The 24,273-nt window shown below is 39.2% G+C and overlaps 1 protein-coding gene across 1 annotated transcript in view; it reads left to right on the top strand.

Annotated features, from left to right (window-relative positions):
• Window positions 1–24,273, top strand: part of LOC140244670 (FERM, ARHGEF and pleckstrin domain-containing protein 1-like) — a 112,441-nt gene that overhangs the window by 82,246 nt on the left and 5,922 nt on the right. Inside the window, 9 exon segments of the mRNA XM_072324291.1 lie at window positions 10,914–11,017; window positions 14,110–14,199; window positions 17,694–17,824; window positions 18,430–18,511; window positions 19,289–19,475; window positions 20,159–20,209; window positions 21,670–21,800; window positions 22,928–23,086; window positions 23,733–23,846. Coding sequence (XP_072180392.1) covers window positions 10,914–11,017; window positions 14,110–14,199; window positions 17,694–17,824; window positions 18,430–18,511; window positions 19,289–19,475; window positions 20,159–20,209; window positions 21,670–21,800; window positions 22,928–23,086; window positions 23,733–23,846 — 1,049 coding nt within the window.

Raw genomic sequence — 24,273 nt, forward strand, 5'->3', positions numbered from 1 at the left:
TATCAGAAAGGTCTGGGTTTCCAAAGCTCGGGTACTTGACATTTTCTTTTCTGTACTTTTTTTTTTTTCAAAGGAGAGCTTAGATATAAAAGGAAGTTGCCCTCGTTTGCCAAGTTCTGCCGAAATTGCAAATAGACTTTGCACTGTCGACATTCAAAATGCTGGCTGAAGTAGAGAGCCTATCAAAACATGGAATTTGCAGCCGTCTTCAGAAATGGTTTGTCCGCCATTCTGAACATATCTTTAGCCCCACAGGGCTGTCATCAGATGTAGAACAAAAAGCTATGCTATGCTCCTCAGTGAAAATGAGGGTTTAAAAAAAAAAAATGGAATCGTGAGATCCAAGTACGAGAATCAACACTTCAGAATTTTCGTGGGAAATACGCAGATTGAGCACGGGGGCGACTTCCATGTCAACACTACAGTTGTGCAAGTGTCATTTGAGAGCAAAGTTTGCAGCTGTTTTGCGAGCTTTCTCTTCTTGCGTTTATAGAGAACAGAAAAAAGTAGAAACAAACACCTGTGGCGCATGACTTGGTAAAGACAAACTCGCAGTCCGTAATGTTCTGAGAGAGAATTAAAACAGAGGAATGATAATGAAAAAACAAAGTAGCACATATGACCTGTGGTTCTTAAAATGTTTATGCTAAATAATAAAAAGCAATCAAATCACCCAATAAAAGTGCTTCCAGATGTTCTGATTCTATATCCAGTTTCATTTACATCTAGTTATACTTTGTCAGAAGAATATAAATTTCATCAAAAGACAAGGGAAAACTAAACACAAGGCAGATTGTAGACTGTGAAGTCATACTCTTAAACAATGCAGATATGTGAGACTATACAATTATTTGCTATGTTTTGTAAAAATACTTGCTTACACTTGTTCAGAAGTTAAGAGATGTGACTTGAATGGTCAGAATCATTTCATCTGTGAAATGAAGATTAGAAGTATTAGTATAATAATGCATAAACTGTTAGCACTAAATGACAGTGCTGTTGTATATTCCGTAAAATGAAAGATGGAAGAGCTTGAATAGGTAGTGTTTACTCTATTTTGAAAAGTAGGATAAATCGTATTGACTTATCTATCTTCCAAAAATTAAATGGGTCAAGAAGTATGATATGCAAATGTTCTTTCAAATACTTGGTCTCTTCCACTGTTTGTGTGATATATAAAGACAATACAAAAGAATTGAGACAGATCAATTGAGAATCTAAAAAAGTAATAGGTGCCAAAAAGATTCATGGTGCAATCATTTTCTGACAAATTGCAACTCTTTTACAATTGTTGATCTTGCTCGAGACAAATCAAGAGTATTTTCTTATCTTTTTTGTATTCGTGTTTGTAATTAGACCAATCTTGAAATAGTGTAGTGTGTAGCTGACAATCATACTTAAACAGACTGCTTGTGTCTCTAGTGATAGGCAGTGGCCATTTCCAAAACTGAAATCCGAATGAAAATGAAGAGAGCATTGTAAATAATCATTCTGTGACAATTGTTTAGCACTAAAGTGTAGGAAAGGCATGTTAAGAAAATTGCCACAGGTACAACATAGATTATTAGCAATGGTGTATGGAATGATGTGATAATCGTATGATGTAAAGACAATGTATTCCTGTCGTCATGTAAATTATCTAAACTAGTCAGCCACTTTTTATTTCTCGGAGTTATGACTTTCTAGTTTTTGACGATGAGATAGATATTCATATTCATAATTTGTGATTGATTTTGAGAAGGTTTTGAATCATAAATATTGTGTGTGTGCATATAATGTATGTATTGATTCAGAATGTTATGCTGTGTTGGACAAATGTAACTTTTCTTTTATTTATGCACACCTAAGGTAGCATGCAGAAGGAATAGGACCAAATTGTAATGTCATCAGTTGAGATGCAGAAGGACTCAAATGCTTCACACAATTTTTTTGTTTTTGGTGGAATTAGTGTCTTTCTGTCTCTACACTGATGGTATGTCGACAGGAATATTACTTGCTTATTTTCTCGTTTTTTGTTTTTTTTTGAAAGTATTTTGCATGCTTTTTTCCTTTTTTTCTTGCCGTGAACCAGTTTCCATCTCATATCATTCCATCATTCTACTTTAGGAATCTTGGATGTTGTTTTGTCATCCCTTTTCTCTCCCCCCCCCCCCATATTTTTTTTTTCAAAATTTTTGGCTTTGCCATCACACTACTAACCATTCTCTTTCATCTTTTGTCTTTGTTGTCGTGTGCATGTGTGTGCTTGTGTGCGTGTGTGTGTGTCTGTTTGTGTGTCTGTTTGTGCATTTGTGCTTGTTCTGAGAATGGCTTGCTTGCCCCATAAGTCATTGAAAGTCATACTTGTGGAGTTGAGTGCCCAGTTGATCATTTGTCATTGATAAGGTATGGAAAGGCACGTTTAGTCTACTCTGATAAATATGCATTGTAGATGTGATAGCATGTAGAAGTTACATTCATGCCTTACCATTCCCCCTCCCTCCACAATTTCCAATGCCAGACACTGAGAAATTGATTCCTGTATTCTTTGCTCTTTCTAAGTTTTCAGGCAGTGAGCATTTCCTTGCTATGTATGGGACTCTATTTTGATACCTTGGACAATTTAAAATACTCACCATTACATTTGCAAAATAAGGCACTTCTCGCTTGTACTCTGTATACGATATGACAACAGTATTAGAGAAAGCAAGTTTTGCTCTTTATTTTTATTAACAGATCTAGTGATAGCTGTATAAAACATACACACACAAATATCATCTGGACAACTTGGACGGGAGGTGCCATTTTTAATTTCCATACTTTAATACAAAGATGGCAAGGCAGCTTCACCATGTTTCCCTTTAATGTGATACTGTTTGACCTGCAGAAAAATTATTCTATTGAAGAAGCCATGGCATGGCATTGTGTATCGACAACTAAATTTCTCACAATGCATAATAGGAATAGACTTATAGTTTTAATCATATAATTATCAAACTTTATGTAGGGAATGGCAGGAGGTATTTTTAAGTGATATGTTTGTATTTTAAGTAGCAAATTAAGGCACTGTGTTCAGTTTGGTCTTTGAGATGTACCACAACTGAATGTACATTGGATGAGGCTAGTGTGAAGCTGTGAAATGAAGTTTTCTCAGAAATCCTCGTAAAATAGCCTTGAAATTGTGTAATTTGCCACCGATATATTGTATAATAATTTCTCAGGAACGGAGTTTGCGAGAAAAGATAACAAAATATAACAAAATGTGAAAAATTACTGTGACTTACTGGCAAGCACATTCAGTTTGCTTTAAATGAGAGAAACTTCATGTATGTATTCAGATTCCTTCTCAGACTAGATCATCAGAAATTTCTCTTCATCTTTTTAAACTTTTTACACCATCATCACACCATCATCATTATCATGGATAAGTGCCAAAAGGCATGTGCAATTCATACCCTTAGAGATTATATAATATCCTTTACATTGTTGATCATATGAACAAAAAAATGAAAAAAGTGCTTTTACACATATTTGTATGAGAACTGTATTCCATAATTTACACATCCGTCTCTGAAATACACATATAATTCTAGCGTAACTTTTATTTCCCTCACAAGAGTTTTGATACACCCAATCATGCGTCTTTTGAAACATGGAATGAAAACTGTATGAAAGAATTATGTCGCATTTTATACTGTTTTAACATTTGGGTTTTTTCTGCTCTGCTATTGAGTTGATTTTAGTTTTAGTTTTAGAAGTTGTAAACCTCACTGAAACAATCGATAATGCAGTTGTTAGTCATACAGCTGTATAAAAAAAAGGATTTTTTATCAAATTAAGTATCTTATGTTGCTTTGCAATTTTTTTATGTTTGTATGAGTTGCATATATATTTTAAGTTTTGCTTTTATACTGGTGCAGTGGTGCTTCATTTTATGTGCATGAAAAGCATTCATTTTGTTTTTTTAAATTTCATTTGCAATATGAAAAACTTTGCTATTTTGTTCATTTTTTCCTATTTCAAGGCAGCCAAGAGGAGATTTTTTTAAAAAACTTTTTGAACTTTCAATAAGATTCAATAATGTGTTTAGCTGTTTTGTTCAAACGTCTAAGCTAGAGAATCTCATGTGTGATAAACAGATTATATTTCAGTGTGTTCATGTTGTGATATTTGTAGATAAAGCCATAAATAATGTTGGCAATAATCTGTATACAGGTTGCCTGTTGTCACATCTTTTTTTTAATATTTTGAATCTGGATCAAATCAAAAGAAAATTTGTGGTAAGTCAAAGACAAGACATAAAAACTATAAAAAAGAAGGCATTGAATACATCAGAATATATGTGAATATATAAAATATACTGTATATGTATATATAGATCTATCAATAAAATTTTACATGTAGTAGCATAGTTTGCTCTTTGCTCTCCCTTTATTTCATATCTATGCTTTTATTTACAAGTGCAAAATTCGATTCAGTAATATGCAGTAAACTTGATCAAGAATGCATTTCCATTGTACTTTACTCATGATAGTCCAGCTGAAGATGCCAAACACTCATATTTCAGATGTTGCGCACAAAATTCCGGCCACGGCTGGGAACTTTCACGAGTCTCAAAATGAAAGAAGAGAACTGCAGAGTTGCTAAGTCCCCCTGATTCTGCATGATGCTTCTTGGACACATAGTATAGATATTATAGCTTTTCATGTCCCAAAAAGAGAATATTGATGCGTTCCCAGAATTGGTAATTACTTTTTCTGCGTACGGAGGTGCTTAGGGCACGTGAATATTGGCCTGATTATTGCTCTTTGGATCTGCCCTGATTTTGTGGTGTGAACGTTGTTCAGCCCTGAGAAATATGCACCAGAAAATGTGTCCATTTCTTAATACCACACAGTAATAGTGATGTGATTAAAGCTGTGATACTGAATACAATATGCAAGCGAGGGGATCACTGACTGTTCATGAATGTAATCAGGCATACATTAGGGATGTACTACTAAAAGAGAGATGTTGTCTTTAATTAAAAGGTGTTTTTTTTTTTCTTCAAATTGATGAGATGTGTCAAATTTTTGCACCACATTCATTCCAGGTTTCCTAGACGGAAAACTTACGTGGCAGATAGCATGCATTTTTCTGTTTTTCTCTCCTTTTTTTTTCTTTTTGATTTCCGTGCCAAATCTCTGAACAAGAGCATTATCAATATCAAGATACCAACAATCTACTCTTAATCCTAGTCTTGATATAAATGGTCAATGAATAGTGACGTGCCAAAGAAAAGAAGATAGCTTCTTAATACGATAAATAGTTTGAGAGGAGTCGGCCACCCCCATCATTGGAAAAATAAAGAAGTTCATATAGAGAGGTATGGGATATACTGAAAAATTGCAGCACATAAGAAAATAAAAGGCAATAAATGAATAAATTCTGCTATAAGCTGACATTCTATTACTCATGCCAGAGTTTTAGAAATATATCTTCAGCATTAAGTTTGATTAATAGTTAGGCTTTTGCCTCTTACATCTTCAGCTGGTTAGAGGAAACATGTTTAGCCATGCCAAAGCCCATATCATCCACTCTGTATCCCATTCTTTGCTCCGTTAGAAACCATCACCATTTTTAGGGGAAGCAGGCTTCAAGCGGATTAGCAGAGTGAGCCTTCCGTGTCGTGAATTTCCTTCTGTGGCAGTGGAGGACCCGGTTGGCTTCGCTTGTCTTTTAGGTTTTTGTTTTTGTTTTTTTCTTTTTAAAGAGTTTGTTGTCATTTTTATAAAGACATGCCTTGAAATGAGTGAATTCTGTGTTTCATAGGATTACTGTAGAGAAGTGATTTTGTATAATATGTACATTTCACATATGACACCGCTTGTTTCATCATTCGCTGTTCTTTTGTGGATTTTTCTTTTTTTTTAATTGAGACCTTTGAGACATCTATCGCACTTAATATATCATATGCATGTGCTTTTGTACCTACTGCAATACGTCACCAACCTTTCATTCCGTAGCCTTACATGACCGAACATTCTTTCATACTTTTTTGTCTCTCATCTACGGCAATAACCGTCGGTCATACCCTGACATGAACACCACACTAGCCTAGAGATCATCACGGCGATGATTGCTCGTTGTATCATCAGTCTTTCTCCTTTATTGATCGTTGTTGTGATTGTCGTCTTGAGGTATCCAAATAGTCAGTGTAGTTGTTGGCATTGGTGTAGGTGTATCACAAGTGTAGGTATAGGTGTAAGTATAAGTGTACTTGTTGGTGTAGGTGTAAGTGTAAGTGTAGGTGTGAGCTTGATGTGAGTCATTTGTCGTTAAGGTGTTAGCCATCATCATGAGTTTCATGAGGAGGAAGATGGGTAGGAAGAGGAGGAGGAGGAGGAGGAGGAGGAGGAGGAGGAGGGGGTGGAGGGGAGGAGGAGGAGGAGGGGGAATGCTCTCATGGGGAATAAGCTCCTGTCATTCTGAAATGGTGACAAAAGTGTTAGTGTTAGAATACACTACATACTAATCTCACTTATATGATGAGAATGAAGTTGACATACCTGTAGATGGCAGGGCCCTCCAGAGGAGCAGTACCAACACCTCAAGGGCTACCTGAGGTATGTGTAACCATACGATTGCTATCATTACTATTATCAATTTTTATCATCATCACCCCCTGGCATCCATTCTTGTTATCTCCAAGAAACATTGGCGATTCAGTGATCAACCTCCAACAGACACTGGGGATATTTTGAGCACTCAAGGAATTTTGAGAGAAAAATTTGTGCAAGCGGTTATGAAGTAACTGACTTTTTTTAGATGGAAGTTTTTATGAAAGCCTGGAAAATTCTACGGGAACTAGTACAAATCACCTCCTCCAACATTCTGACAGTTTGATAGTTTACTGTATATTTGAGCTTCAGAAGTGCTTAAGTTCAAATTAATATCCTTTAAGAAAGGAAACATAGATGAATGGTATTCTCTTTATGTGATTCAGTCAAAAATAATCTCAATGCAATTTTGACTACTATCTTGTAATGTGACATCGTCTGAAATAAGGTTTATAATGTGTTGTTTATTAACATTAGAAATTAAAGATAAATATGTGGGAGGGATGCTATTTTGTTATATAAGTAAGTAGTTTATGCAGCATTTATTGAAGTAAGTAGCTAGAATCTTTTGAAGAAAAGCTACTTGTAAATCAGGTAACTTTATTTTTTTATGATATAAACAATCACCAATACTCGACTGAATCAGTGCATGAAAGATGAAATCTCACCTGTAAATATTGATAGTCGAGTGATCAAAGTATTCTATCTCACTGAAAATGCTCATTTTTATAGCTTTCAGTTTTCGTAAGTATTTCTTCGTGCATTCATGTGTAATTAATGCCATAAAAACATTTTAACCTACCTCTTATTTGTGCAGGACCCGTGAAGGTCCCAACTTTACACACCTTTTTTTGGCTTTTCTCCAGGCACGGTTCTCTTATATCATAGGATGGGGAATAGTATACATTGCCAACTCATGTAGCATTTAGTGTATCAATTTGTAGTTTACCAAAGAGAAATGTGTATTCTTCAATCTAGACATATGTGGGCACAGTGCAGGTGAAAAGATTAAGAGTAATACACATTCATTGTGGTGCCAAAGGAAAGACCTGAAAGAATCAAATTACATATATCCCACCTACTAGACATTTTGTAGCCAGTGAAAACATATCCTTGTATTTGGGTACTTGCCAAAAAAAAGAAAAGAGCATATGAATCGTAGATTTATTCAAGTATATTTAGGACATATTGTAAGTGTGCATGCTATTCACGTTATGGAAGAAAAAAAAAGAAAAAAAAAAACTTCATAAAGTATGCTTTATGTTCTCCTGCGCTCTATTCTTGCTTTATGCCTACTATGTCGTTTTCCAGCCATCAGCACACTATAGGTAGTTGCATGAAAACGTTGCACTAATGTACTAACTTTCTCATTCTGCTTACTGTATTCATATTTACATCTCCCCCTTCATTGTGAATGTGTTAGTGTTGTCTGCCCTTTCCCTTATATCCGCATATCTTTGAAATAAATCATAGGGCAAAAGTTCATAAGTATGTTTTCAAAATGTAATGGTTGTATGATAGAGAATGCAATTTTTAGCTGTTTTTTTTTATTTTTTAAAGCAACATTTATGACCAAGATATGGTGTCAAATATATTGATGTAAAGGTGGCTACTTTTCACTATATGGATTTGTATCGTACTGTACTTTAAATGAATGACAGACACCACCGAAAGAAACCTTGCAAACATGATTATCAATGGGTGGGACTAATGTCAATCCATGTTTTATCATCACGCGTTGGAGACTACACAATATCACAGATATGTACGGTTCCATATAAACTCTGTACGAATGTGTCAATGTTCTTATAAAATTTTTCTGTGGTCACGGTGTTTTGAACAGCCGTCATTTTGTGTTGATATTTCTAACTGTCATGACATTTGTTGGGACAGGATCTAGCTTCCTGATAAAAACATTGCCACCTTGCACATATGACTGTTATGATTATTAAAGACAGTCTAATCTTTAATTTGGCTGAATGAAATTACTATAAAATTTGTAGCTGTAGATCTTCTCTATTTTGATCAAGTGACAATGTTGTTCAAAATACGGTAAAACCATCATTAGTCTGTTCTGCCCGTGCGTTCTGATCGAGTGTTGCTCGGATTTGTTGTCAAACTTTACCTTCAAAAGTGTGTAATTGGTGGATGCAGAAAAAGATATATATACATACAAATAAAATCGTGATAAGTGTATGAAAAAGGCATACCTCCTTTCCGTTGATCCATTTTGTGTTGTGTTTGCACCAGAAGGAGTTTTCAAATGAGCAGGAGCTGTAAGCTGATTGAAAAACACAGGTTTGAAATGCTTGATGACGACCGAGTTGTTTTAAGGATTTCATTGTTCGATCACTACAGTGATAATTTTGTGCTTTACAATGTTGAGTAGGCGTAGCAGGAATGTGTCATGGAAATGATCAGTTAAAGCTGGTTCATTTTGCTTGATCAAGTAATTAATGAAATTTTATGGAGACCTGGGGCCCGTTTCATAAAACTTGTTATCAGTGACAGCTGCCACATTTCTATGACAAATTTTCTCTCGGCCAATCATATGCAAGGTTTTCTGTAGCTTGTCACATCTATGACAACTTGTCACTGATGACAAGTTTTATGAAACGGGCCCCAGAAGATCCATCACATCTGCAGATGAATATATGGCTTGATGAGCCTCTGCATATTTCATTTGCATTATCTCTTTCCATTCAGAGAATAACAAATTAACCTTCATGACGGAGTTTATTAAAATTGAATTTGAATCAAAATTGCATAGGGATTTTATATTCAAAGTGTCTTCTAGCACACATTGTTTTTTTCTCTCTTTATTACATACATGTTAAGCTCTCTTTGTTAACCCACTAAATGAACACACTCCCACACAGACATAGATCAAAGATTCACTTTACACAAAAATGACTATTCAGAGTCAAGCACTCGTGGAACTGTTGGTGTCATTAACAAGTCAGACTAAAATAGAACTACTGTAATGTACGAATATAGTTTTACAGGATTGTCGCACTTCTTAACCCACTGTTTAAAAGTGTTAAAGGTACTTGAATTTCCAACAGAATTTGTATGTGACATACTGTAGTTCTTATTCTCTAAGTACTGTACTGACAAGTTGTCAGTTGTGGTCATGGTACGTAGTTTAAAGCACTGCATCCAAGCAAGGAGGCAAAGATCTGAGGCCTCCCCATCTGAATGTGAAAATCATTATGCAAAGCATGATGTCCTGACTAAATATGTCTGTAGAAGAGGCCCTGTGTGCATTTAGGTTGTTTTGTACATGATGCTGTTAAAGATAATAACATCCTCGCGGTTTACATCTAGATATGGAATCAGTTTTAATAGTCACCTTTAGTAGCAAAAAGAGAAAGGGGATAGGGATAGGATGAGAACAAAGCGTTGTTGCGATGCTAGGCGCGTCTGGAGCGATGCCCAGACATGCGCCCTTTGAAGCGCAGAGGGCGGTGCCGATTCTGGTCGCGGGCGATGACCCAAACTTTTGCGTGCTGCCACCGTCTACAGTCCGCTCGATCTTCTCGAAGAGGAAAGCGTTGCCTGCACATATTCGTGCCGTACCAGAGGTAAGGGAGTGACGTGAGTGAGATTGAGAGTAAAGAGTTTTGAGAGTTTGCAAGAATTTAGAGAGAATGACAGTGCAGAATTCACAAAGCTACTCTGTATTCGCACTGTGGATCTCAATTCAATTCAAATCACACTGTCAGTATTGAGCTCTGTGACTTGTTCACACATGTGGGGGTTGATAATTGATTCTCATGAGCAAAGCACTGCACTTTTCTATGACCAAACTGTGCATCCCCGGGCGGGCATTGACCGAGCCATGGTCGCATAAATACCAAGTATGCCGGGTGCCTCCCAAAGATTGGTTGCCATCGTCATGTTTGCGCCTCCGTTCACACGTGATGCACATGACAAAATGTGAGTAGAAAAGAACATATTAAGAAGAAGAAGAAGCCGGGAGAGTTATGGTGGCAAGCAATGCTGATTACTTCAGCTTATGAATATAAGCTTATCACTTCCTTTACATAACCCATCAAATAGCAGGGGGAAAATGAAGATACTCTTGAACAGCATGAATGCATACTCCGACTCAAATATCACATAGAGATGGAATGCCTAGATTGTACAATATGATGTACGTTATGTCAGACAGAATGGCAATTTGTTTTTAGTAATTGCCTGCAAATTAATGTAGTGTAACTCGGTATGTGGTAGATTAGAATATGAAATTCCATTTGTTGTATTAGTCTGTCATCAGTTTTTGTCTTCATGTAATCAGTGACGATCAAATGTTCCTTTTTTTTTTCCGTACAGATTCGCCAGTCTCCTCTCCAACTAAGTCCGCACATCAGTATAACGACTCGAGCGACGTGAGTGCCCCGGTAACGAACCACGAGGATGAACCCGTGAAGAAAAAGGTATGTGCAATGATGGCGTACGTGATCATAGCGCCAAATCCACAATGATTTGTTTAGAATTCATAAAGCCACTATTTCTTCAGGACTCTTCGAATCGAGGTTTTCTCCCAGCAAGACTTAGTGTACCTCAATTGCGCTGTCAAAGGAACCATGTGACATTGGTAATGTCGTCAAGGTCGACTGTTGTTCAATGTGCCACACTCGGTCCAGCGGCGTTCCTCAACCCCCAGAGCATACACCTGTTGGTGTCGATCTCTGTGGAGGCCAGTGTCGCCGTGGCCCTCTCCTGGCGTACAGTTGCTCGCAGCTGTGACGAACAAGTGCCGCGGATCGCGGGGATATTCCAGGCTCCTGTCTTGCATATAATATCTTTAACTGGGTGCTATATATTATGGGGTGTTTTTTTTTTTTTTTTATGAGCGAGAAACAAAAACATGATGGAACATTGATCAATTAAGAGTAGTAGATAAGAAAGGCACGACTGCCAGTATGTGCATGGTTGCCAGAAAAAAACATATCAAACTAACAATAAGTTAGTTATAACAGCTGCTAGTGAAGAAAGCATTTAATGAATTACTTCCGCTAGCTGTGAGAGAAAGCAATCATCTACATGTGCACTCATAAACTAGACCTGATTCTATTTTGGTAATATCCAGACTGTGAGTAACAGAGAATGGTGAGATGTTCCCATAGGACAGTTTTATCCAAACTTGGAAAGAATTCTAATTCTAATTAATGTACAAGTTGTGCTACAAAACAGCTTTTAGATAGTGACAATGAATTGTAGACAGAAATATTGAAGTTTATCGATGATTGACATTTGATTCATTGTCATGCTTGAAAATATAGACTACAAATCCCAAAAGTATATGTGCAGGACCAAATTGATGGACAGTGTATGAAGCTGTATGGAATCAAATTTATCTTAAATCCACAGGGGGTAAGAGTTATACTGAATTCAGCGAACTCAACTCGGGTTTTTCTTTTTTAAGTCTGTGGATATCTCAGATTGTCTGATGATATTTTAGGGTCTATTGAAGGCTGACTCTGTTTGCAAAGTCGTTTTAGAAAAAAAGAGTGCTTTTAGCTGCAATCCCCAACCACGCCAGACCCAATGAAACAGATTCATCAGCCTTTTGTCAAAGGGATGCCTGGTGAGTGATCATTCACACATGATCTCGCCGTGCTCGTCTGGCCAGGGGCCAAACGTCAAGATTGGTTTTCCCCCCGCACACAATGGAAGACCCGCCCTATGTGACATGGCCAATCACATGACCTGAATCATCGTCAAATGTGGATCACCAGACAATTTTCCGCCCCAAGTCCCCCCCCCCCCCCTTTCCTATCCTGGTGAGTTTCTCCTCAAAAAGAGATACAGTAGGTAACAAAGAGGATGTGGTTAATGTGTTTCCCTGGGAGGACCCCTGTTGAGTTGATGGGATTTTTTTTTTCTTTTTAAATGTCCTGCTATACCTAACTTACATCTGAGGCCAATTTCTGAAGATGATGTAGTGCTGCGGAATGTCTAGTTTTCAAAAATAAGTTTTCTATTAATAGCTGGTGTCCAGCTGAGCGTTTAGAAAAATCAGCAAGGTGATGAATAATGCCATGTAAGCAGTGAGAGTTTTGGAAGGTTTTGCACAGTGACCTGAAGAAACAAAACATTTCTAGCATAGTTTTGTTTCATACAGTGCCATGGTATGTATAGTATGTATTAATAAGTTTTCTTTAGATGAACATGCGTGCAACTGAACATTCAGAATATTAGCAAGGGAATGAACGATGTAAGGTTAGAAACCAAGAACTGAGGAAGATTTTGCGTAATGAGATGAAGAGAATTTACTGATGTACCGCAGCATGCTGACTCCTCAGTCTCAAAGTGACAGACACTAGCGCAATAAGTTGGCTCAGTCGGTAGTGCGTCTGCCTCCAGATCCAAAGGACCTGTGTTTGATTCCCGAGTCTAACTGAACAGTGTTGTGTGTAATCATATCGCCCCCTCTAGTAGGAGACAAAACTCTCTGTCGAAGGAACAGGACATAAAAATGGAGGTCCAGTTTGTGAGAGAGTCGCAACACATGCATAAAATAGATCCCACTTCATTCATTCATCGTAATGAACAGGGCAATAACCCAGTGAAGTGGTCCACCTACATGTACCTACCCACACAAGAAAAACAGGCAAATGATTCTGACCCCTCATGGTTTGCCGTGGAGGATTAGCAATAGTCAGTAAACAATATCAGCCAGGCGCACTGTGCCATATGAGAATAAGAAAAACTTTGACACATGGGTACAAGAAATAATTTAAAGTGTTTTCATCTATGAATTGACTGTTACATTCGTTCTCAATAGGGTGGGGCTGGGTGGGATGCTGAGGTTAAGTACTTCGCACTTCACTTGCTGTTGTGGGAGGTAGGGTTACGGACTTGTCTAAGGAAGAGGATTCCCCCATGTGGAACAGAGTCTATATTTGAAAAGGGAGAATGGACTTGACTGGTACCATCATGCTCAGTTGCACTATGTGCTTTTTTTTTTTTTTTTTTTGGTCTTTCATCCTGACTGCCACGGTAACCTTTGAACCTCTTGGTTTGGTTTGGGTTTTTTTTTTTCCACGTGATGTTTTTCTGATTTAATTCTGTTGTTTGTAAGGTTTGTGAGAAAATTCAGCATTGCTGAAGATTTCCAGGCCCCAGGAAGAATAGCAGGATAAGTCAATCTTTCAGCAGAACTTTACAGAAAATGGCAGCATTGTCTCTGATAAATCAGTTAATCAGGCAGCATTCGTAGGGTTTGAACACAATGGCAAAACTAATCAAACTTTGTAAGAATACGCTCATAATGCTACAGTGTTGTATTACAATTCCATTACTTCAATTAATATTTATTTTTATTGTCAGAGATGATGGACACTGAACAAAAAAAAAAATCAAAGCAGAACAAATTGCAATAGAACCCTTTGCTGTTAGGTGAAATTCATAATCTCTTCATCATCACATGAAAACAGTTTTACATTTTACATGGAAATAGTTTGACATTACATTTGTGTGTTGTATTTATTTTTGTTTCTTGGTTTTTATTTTGTATCCACAGAGGCATCCGCCTGACAGAGCGTACTTCATCGCCAAGGAAATCCTCACCACAGAGAGAACGTATCTCAAAGATCTGGAAGTCGTGGTGGTGGTAAGTATCTCGGGTGTACGATATATACGTTACATGGGTCTTGGGCAGTTACCCCGTGGGCAATTAACCCGGACCCTTCCCCTGACCCTAACCCTTTTCTTAATCCTGAACCTAATCCTAACCCAAACTCTATACTCTAGACGTAACCCTAATCTTAATCTTTACTCTAACCTTATCACTAACCAGTAATTAACCGGTGGGTAATTTCCCTCGGGGGTACCTGATACGACGTCACATAATCTGTGAAAGTCAGACTCCCATTTGCAAGACAAGTTTGCACTTGGCTGAATTTGCAGTGGAGAACCACATGGACTTTATGAAAATCAGATATTGTCCATTGCTAAGAAATGTAGGCAGTGATTGAGTGTCCTACTTGGAGACAATGATTTTGGTCCCATGTAATGTACAGTACATGCACCTGGGAGAGTTTCATATGGCAGAGAGCCTGCTTGAACTGTTTTGAAGCTTGGTAAGTGTAGTGTATTTGTATCTTTGTGTATTTTTGTGTTTGTGTGTATGTGTGTGTGCGCATGTTTGTGCGTGTCTGTTAATGTGTGCATGTATGCGTGTGCATGTGTAAGATAGAGAAGAAGAGAGAGAGAGAGAGAGAGATAGGTATTCATATCTTCATGCTGTTTGCCGCTGTCTGAGGAAATAGCATGTTACCTGTGGCAGACCCCTCTCTACATTGCCGGTTTTTGTACACACAGCACGCTCTGTTTCATCTCAACCCCATGTGGCTTCATACGCATTAATGACATTGCCTGGAGATTGGGGAAGGGGGAGGGGGGGGGGGGAGGAGGAGGGAGGAGAAGGCAGTAAGAAGGCAGTAAGAAGGGGTTGTTCAAAGGAAGAACTCATAAGCAGGGGAATGGCATGTGGTTCATGTTCTGGGTAATTGAGTTTATGAGCTCCTGATAGGAGAGGGAGGGGTGGGGGGGGGGGGGGGGGGCGAGCCTTACAAGTCATCATGCATGCTATTTATTCCTTTCATACAGCCAGTGCTGTGTGAGTCAGTTTACCAGTGAGGGAGTTTGTGGGAAGACCTCATTCAAATCTTTTGTCTATCCCTCGTTCTCTCTCTCCGTATTCTCTTTCCATCTCTATCTCCTTCTCATAGACACACTCATACTCTCTCCCTTTCTATCTATCTCACTTCTTTTCTCCCGTGTTTAAGAGCCACGTGGTATGAAAATAGCCGTCAGAGGAGTGATTCTAAAAGGAGGAAGAGTGGTGGGGTGAAGCACATTGTCCTGAATCACTCGCTGCCCTGGAAGGCAATTCTGATTTCCTTTCCTTTTTTCTGTTTTCACCTGAAAAGTAGATAGGTGGATATGAAATAGTATATATACCTGTCTCTCTCTTTCCCCATCTCTCCCTAGCTCTCCCTATCTCTCCCTATCTCTTCCTATCTCTCACTATTTTTCACTATCTCTCCCTATCTCTCCCTATCTCTTCCTATCTCTCCCTATTTTTCAATATCTCTCCCTATCTCTTCCTATCTTTCCCAACTCTCCCTATCTCTTCCTATCTTTCCCAACTCTCCCTATCTCTTCCTATCTTTCCCAACTCTCCCTATCTCTTCCTATCTTTCCCTATCTCTCCCTATCTCTCCCTATCTTTCCCTGTCTCTCCCTATCTCTCCTATCTCTCCCTATCTCTCTTATCTCTCCCTATCTCTCCCTATCTTTCCCTATCTCTCTTATCTCTCCCTGTCTTTCCCTATCTCTCCCTATCTCTGCCTAGCTCTCCCTATCTTTCCTTATCTCTCCTTATCTCTTCCTATCTCTCCCTATCTTTCCCTGTCTCTCCCTATCTTTCCCTATCTCTCCCTATCTCTCTTATCTCTCCCTATCTCTCCCTATCTCTCCCTATCTCTGCCTAGCTCTCCCTATCTTTCCCTATCCTTATCTCTCCCTATCTCTCCCTATCTCTCTATATCTTTCCCTATCTCTCCCTATCTCTCCCTGTCTCTCTATATCTTTCCGTATCTCTGCCTGTCTCTGCCTATCTCTCCCTTTCTCTCTTTCACACACACACTATCTCTGTCTCGTTCTATTTTTCTCTTCTGACTCTCCATATATCTGCCCATCTTCATCTCTCTCTATTAGGAATACATGTGTACCACCCTTGTGAGGGTCTGTCTACCCTCATCTTTTGCTTCTTCTTTTCCGGCCCCAACCCTTCCCATGTTTTCTTCCCAACTTGTATTAGTTGTAATTGCTGTAAACAGGCGGTAGCCTTCGTCCCATAAATGTCGCAGCGAATGCCGGGCCCGATGTTTCGCTGCATTAGTAGTAGTAGGAGGAGGAGGAGAAGGCGGAGATACAAAGGATGTACTGTCTCTCGAAGCGACATGACATGAATGCCGTAGTGTGAGGGAGCACGTGCGAGCAATGGCGGAGAATTCTGAATGCGGGGGGAAGCCTGAAGGAACAAACGACATATTTCCAATAACCATCTAATTGCGTATTCTCGTCAATTTCATTTTAGAGCTCCCCACTGCTCCCACCCCTATGGATCCCACCGAACAAAAATGCTGTCCGAGATGAACATGAATTTCCTCCTGAATTCACAGAAGCATATGAAAGGAGGGCCAGACAAGGGAAAAAGAAAGAATCTGCAGTTTAAAGGGAGAGTTTCATCTCAATTTTCCCCCAAAATATGAGAAATATACCAGTGCCTGCAACCACTGCTGTTCCCAACTATATACTGGCATGTGTAGTCGTAGTACCACTCCAGAGATTCTGTCTATTCAGATATGCCAATCGGCTTATTATGAATCACCTCTCAGCTTTTATGCAATTTGTATGGAGTTTGAGTTGCCAGGGGGTAAGAAAGTAACTTAACAAAGAATAGAGAACTGTTGGACAAGACACACTGTAGGAGGAAATAGTTGGTGAGTGCTGTTTGTCAACATGCTCTGGCAGGTGATGGCAGTGTAGACTGTTTTGCACCTGGGAGGCATTTCATGAAACATTTTGTCTAACATATTTGTCCAACAAATATGCTCTCAGCCAATCAGATGCAATGATTTCTGTAGCTTATAACAGTTTGTCAGAAAAAAAGATCTGAAAAAATGCTTCATGAGATGCCCCTCTCCCCCCGAACTACCCTTCTCATGGGTCGCTCTATTTTTTTGTTTGTGCCTGTGTGTTTGTATGTATGTGTGTGTGTGTGGGTGTGTCAGTGTATGTATGTGTGTCAGTGTTTTTCCAAGTGATAATCGTGGAGTCATGACAGCATCATAGTTGTCTGGAAGTTAACCAATGGCTGGATATATCATGCTTTGAATATGTGTGACTTCACCTTATCTCAACAGCAATAGGAAAAACTATTACAATTCCCTGTAAGTCCTGGTGAATTTGAAATAAATAAGTGTCTTTTTACAAATATTTCTGTTATTGGCGGTCATTTTTAGCTGCAGTGTTGTTCATCTTATATTCTTCTTTATATTCTTCATATTCTCTCTCTCTCCCTGTCCCTGGCTGTAGTGGTTCCGCAAAGCGACGACGAATGAGGCCAACCTGCCCGAGACTTTGGATGTCCTCTTCAACCACCTGGACCCCATCTACGAGTTCCACTGCAAGTTTCTGAAGGAGGTGGAGCAGCGGCTGTCGTCATGGTGAGGAGGGGGAAGACACTGGGTTTACCCTGGATGAGACCGGTATAAGGGGGCGGGCGGGGCCCTTCATGGGCTACATGACTGGGTTGCCCCAGGAGAGAGGGTTAGCATGTTTTATCAGTGAAGTGTGGTAATATTCTCTCTTTTTTTTTCTTTTCTTTTTTTCTTTTTTGGGCAGGGGGTGGGGGAGGTGACAGGGTTTTAGGGTTTAGCTTACTGTTTACAGGTGTGAATTTGTTCATTGCATCACTGTCTTTTTCTTTGAAAGGTGGAGATTGTATGTTTGTTTGCTTTGTAGTATGTGCAACCTAGACAATGGATGGAATGATTCTATCTAGATTTCATTTCAAAAAAAATTTTGAGCATACCCTAAATCTCACTGAGGCTACACTGTCAGTTTCTTATAGGCATCAGCACCAAAACTTGTTGATTCTCTTTCACACCCCCCTTTCAATGTTACTTCAAACTTTCAAAGGCATTGGACATTGTAGATAAGTCCACCTTTCCTTCCCCTCAGTAATAGTAGAATAGATTGCATCTTGTACCATTCTTCTTGGTAACTCCTTTGAACGATCTGCTCTCTATTGTGACTTTCTCGCCAACAGGGAGGGCAGGCCAAATGCCCAGGGCAAAGGCGGACACCAGAGGGTCGGGGACATCCTCCTCAAGAATGCCCAGCATCTGAAGGTCAGTGTACTCTTCTGCTTGACCTCTGGCCCATCCACAGCTGGGTGTGGTCCTCAATGCTGCAAACCGGAAAGAGACTGGTTTGCCTTCGTAGTCTGATCAATCCGGTGGCGTGGTGGCCGTGAGGACTGCTGATTGAATATGGTTGACTCTTTATAATATTGATACCATGGCTTTTTTTCCTTTCTTTTAGTTTCTCGAGTAACAAAGTGTGAGATGGGTCAGTTGCTGCTAAACATCATTATGAGATTTGGTGGTTGGAAAAGAAATTGGATAACTTTCAAGTTTGTTGCTGTCATGAGATGACCAACTAAATATGATGTGATGATGACGATTCACAGCATTTGTATGGAGCCATGGCATATCTGTTTTAGAAAAACATTCAAAGACACAGACTCTTCCAAGAGACTTAGCAATTGAGTATCTGGCAAAAAATATGAGTGATTCCATGAGCAGTTCTGATCATAGTCCCATGTCTGCATATCCATGTTTGGACATCAAGTGTTCTCTCTAATATTACCTGGCTTACAACCATAAGAGTGCTGTAATGAAAGTATCTTAGATTTCACTGTTGGTAATGGCGGTGGGATAGATGGCGTGGCTACAAAGTAATGAGTTTGTGATTTCAAAATTCTGTGTACAGTGACAGCAACATCAAAAGAATTTTTAGATTGACTAGAGAAAGATATAAGTACATGTGTTATAGTAGAGAAATATAGAAATATATACACTTGACCTTCTGTCTTTCTCTGCACACATCTCTGTGGATGAAAGCAGCTGTACACAGGGTACATCAGTCGCCTGGAGGAGATTCTCAGCGACCTGGAGGCGGCGCTGCGCAAGAACAAGAAGTTTGAGTCTTTCTACCGCGACTTTGAGATCCAGAAGGTGTGCTACCTGCCCTTCAACACATTCCTGCTCAAACCGGTCCAGAGATTGCTCCACTACAAGCTGGTGCTTGAACGTAAGCCCCTCTTCCATCTCTGTCTTCACACAACAACCCCTCCCCCTTCCATCTTCGTTTGCCAGTGTAGAATCATGTATGGCACTGTTAGTTACATCTTCTCTGTACAAGTCCACCATGGCCAAAACCAGAAACAAAAAACAACAAAAAACAAAGCAAAAACAGAACAAAAATACAGAAATGTTTTCATATTTATAATACATGTATTATATTATATTTGTCAATATGTTTGTATCATGTCATCAACTTGGGGGTGGGAGGGTAGGAGAGATTCAGAAATATATTTGTGGATGTTCTTTTTCCCCTCAATTACCTGGATATCATAGTAGAGTGGTGTAATGAAGAATATGTGGATAAGTGTTTTGGAATGGTGAAGTCACGGACTCACAGATTTGTCAGAGTTAAATATATTTATATATTAGTGTTTCGTCTTGATGTCCCTTTGTTGAAATAATTGTTTGTTTCTACGTGAGAATGATGGCAAAGTACATGTAGACAGACTTCAGCGTAGTAGTTGTAGTAGTAAAAGTAGTAAAAGTTGTGACATTTGTTATTGAAACAAGTGATGTAGTTCCAATTTCTCTCACTGAAATTGTTGATAAAAAGAAAGACAAGTACTTGAAAAATTGCACTCGAGTGGCATACGGATCTCTCTTTCACGCTGAAAACTGTTCTCTCGACAGGACTTGTCAAGCACTACCAACCATCACACCCAGACTACAAAGACTGTAAAGGTGAGTGAATCTAGCCTGAAAGATGACCCATAAGTCCTTGGACCCCCCCCCCCCCCCCTTCAGGTCAAAAGGTCACACAGAGAGTAGAGTTACTTACATGCAATATGTACGAGTATTGTTTGCTAATAACAGTCATTATCTGATAGACCGTTAGTTGTTCTCACAATAATTTGACATGTTGAGAAATTCTTGCCCACCCACATCATATCGCTCTGCTACAAAGGCTCTCTTGCCATGATCAGAATTTTGATGGCTTGTGTTGATATTCTGGCGTTTACATCCCCCAAAAGGTTATTAATTGGAAGGTTACATCCAGGAGGTTATTATTTGTAGAGTAGAATTTGTATCCTTCATTGGATACCATTTGCGTTATGATTGTACGTTAGAGATAAATCTTCAGCTAAAAGCCAGAAGGGAGCAAACTCCCCAGATTTCTGTATGGCGCGTATGCCCTTCTGCTTCCCAGCCGACAAAAACACCAACTTGATAAGACCTGGTAGCTACTGTATGGCTGTGACATTCGATATTGTGATGGCCCAGTCTTATCTCATGACACGAAATTCACCTCATTCTCTGACGCTGGGAACTTTGGGATGAAGACTTTCATATGAGAGAGAAAAAAATAACTCCCTTGATTGTTGGCTTATTTTGTCTGTCAGATATATTTCTTTCTCCTCGTGTATATTGCCTGTTTTCATGACATTTGCTCCTGCAACAATTGCTCCCATGAAACATCTTCACACCAGGTCAAACATAAAACCTACCGATAAACATAACCTTAACCCTAATCCTCAACTCAAACTAAACCTGAAACCTCATCACAACCCTAACCCTATGTCCCTGGAGAAAATAAGACCGAGCGATTGTGGCAGGAGCAAATGTATTCACCACATTGCCTGTGTTCCCTGCCTCACTTCCACGGAGATAAATCAAAGTTTACTAAGAGCACAACAAAGTTTTGCAGACAGTTTACAGTCCAAATAGGCTACAAGGCATTTTCCTACGAGGCATAGAGCCCAGTCCCATTCTTACAATCGTATTCAGACTTGAAGCTGTTGAGCTGAGGTGTTGATATGATTATCCCTAGTGCTCGTGTCAATCCTGGAATAAACATTATGTATATCCTTTGAATTACTGTGACACACACACACAGAATTATTTTAAGATATCTTCCCTCTTTCTGGTCTCAAGTTATGATTCAATATTACAGAGTGAACTGACAAGTTTCATTTCCTTGGGAAAAAAAAATATAAGAAAAGCATAAAAACTTTGTTCATTCAACACCAAAGAGCTTTGTTTTTTTTTTTTTTTTAATGGTTTTGACCCCACTTGAAACCTTTCAAACCCAACAGCCTAAAATCATACTGGCATGGTCTGCAATCATACTGCTCACAAGAATGAGAGATTTAATGACACACTAATGGCCTTACTTTATAGTTTATTTGCCTTCATCCACACAGCTGCCCTTGGTGATGTAGGCGACCTCACGGCTGACATAGAGGAGAGCGTGAAGAAGATTGAGAACTTCCAGAAGCTGACCGAGCTCCAGAGGGATCTCGTCGGCATGGATACGCTCATCCAGCCAAATAGGGTAAGATGAGATGTCTTCTTATCATTATGGCATGGAGGGAGTGATGAATAGAGTGTTGATCATATGAGGCTGAGGCTGATAGTTGTGATGGTGGTGATGGTGATGCTGATGGTGATATGGTGTAGAGGCTGATTCCAGTGGTGAGGTGATCCCAGTGATAATGGTGATACCGATGTGAGGCTGAAGACATTGGGAATATACTGTATACGCTGAATATTTCGCGAGGTTTTTATTTTCGCGAATTTCGCGAGGTTTTTATTTTCGCGAATTTCGCGAGTCGGGTGCTATTTGTGAAAATATTGACTCTGATCCCGATGTTATATGTGACGTACGCGTGTACACTTCTCCGTTCAGTACAGGACTCTAGCGATCGCAAATTTAACCGCTCGCGAAATCGTCGGGAATTCCCGATTCGCAAAAATTTAGACTCGCGAAATATATGGTGTATACAGTACATGTAGATAGTGATGATGATGATGGTGATGGTGATGTAATGGTGATGGTGATGTGATGGTGTTAATGATGATTTTGATGATGATGATGAAGTGATGAAGAGGATGATGAAGATGCTGATAAGTAATGAAGCTGATGATCGTGATTATGTTTGATGATGATGAGATAATGGTGGTAGTAACCATGGTAATGCTAAGGATACTCCTGAATAGTGCTCATGATTAAGAGGAGGAGGAGGAAAAGGAGAAATATGAGTTTTTAAGTGTATTAGTGATGTTGGTGAGGATGATGATGTGATAACATTGTAATGATTGCAGTAATGATAATGGTGATGCACACTCCAGTCAGGAGTGATGATGATGGTGATAGAGATGTAAGAAAATATGATCTGAAGATTGTCGGATAATGATGGGTTAGGATGACTGCTGTTGTACTCTGTCAACTATGTTCATACTGTGCAGTGTGGTGTATATGATGAGTGCCAGTCTTCTGCAACATAAAGAGTTATTGAATACTTATCATTTGATATCATACAAGACTGCAAAAATGAACCTCGGAGAATGAATGCAGTTAGAGTGGGTAAAATTTGTTATAACTTTAATTTCATAAAAGCTTTGAGTTACATTTGCATCATTATGTTACTGTATTTTGCTGCTCTGTTATTCCAACTCTAGCATTTCATCAGGGAAGGCTGCCTCCACAAGCTGTCGAGAAAGGGCTACCAGCAGCGCATGTTCTTCCTCTTCTCCGACATCCTGGTCTACACCAGCAAGGGGGTGACGCCCACCAACCAGTTCAAAGTGCACGGCCAGATCCCGCTCAAGGGAGTGGTGGTGAGTGAAGCGTGATGATGCACATTTCTGTTATCCTTTGTGACATGTAGGCCCTGAAATATCTTTGAAAGATAGCTGGTGGTGTTCTTGGAAGAAATGATATCAGTCTGAAGTGACATGGCAAATATAGTTAGTACAGTGGACTCCCGTTATAACGAAGTCCTTGGGACCGGCAGTTTTCTTTCGTTACATCAAAATTTTGTATAATGGATAAAGCGGATAATGTTGCAGCCTGAAATCTTACTTCATTGTAACCAGAATTTCTTCATATCTGTGTTTGTTGTAACAGGAGGGCAATGTAGTGTTTATCACTCTTGGTTATAAGGTATCCCCAGCCCCGCCCCCCCCCCCCAAAAAAAAAGTATATATGAATGACCAATAAACAGCAAGTGATGGAATGAAGACAAGTCTTCACAGGTAAGGATCTTAAGATCATTCTGGCCCATCTGTCTGAAACTTTAGGTTTTTCACCGATGTGCTGGTGTTCTTGAAATGAGGAGAGTGTATCCACGAATATTTCCTGCAAGAGTCACAAATGTTGTTAGTGGTTGATGGCTGTCAATTTCCTACAGACACCATTGTCTTACTTTGTTTTGATTTTTGTTTTGATTTTTTTGCTCCCGATTTATTTATCCACTTTTGTCAGCTGGAGGACAGTGAGCTTGACCGGTCAGTCGCCAACTGCTTCACACTCTACGGAGGCAACAAGACGGTCGTCATAGCAGCCAGCAGCCCTGAGGAGAAGACGAGATGGATGGAGGTGAGGGAGAGATGAATATTCACAACATATCCTCAAATTGGCAATGCATTTTAGGAGGAATATAGTTCCAGATTCTCTCTCAAATTGGCAACACATCTTAGGAGAAATAAAGTTCTAGGTTTTCTTGGCAACACATTTTAGTATGAATAAAGTTCAAGATTCTCTCTCAAATTGGCAACATATCTCAGGAGAAATAAAGTTCCAGATTCTGTCTCAAATTGGCATGAATTTGTAAAGTTCTTTTTTATTTTGTTCAGATTTTTTTGTTCTTCTCTTTCCCAATTTCTAGACTTGTTCTTGAAAGAAAGAAAGAAAAATATGAGCAGAAGGAAATGTGTCGCATGAGAATATTTTTCCCCCATCATGATATATGAATTGTTGCTCTCTACACTCTGAGTGTCCGTCTCGTGCACAGTTTTAATGCAGT

Source organism: Diadema setosum, chromosome 21, assembly GCF_964275005.1.
Source record: "Diadema setosum chromosome 21, eeDiaSeto1, whole genome shotgun sequence".
Taxonomy (NCBI): domain Eukaryota; kingdom Metazoa; phylum Echinodermata; class Echinoidea; order Diadematoida; family Diadematidae; genus Diadema; species Diadema setosum.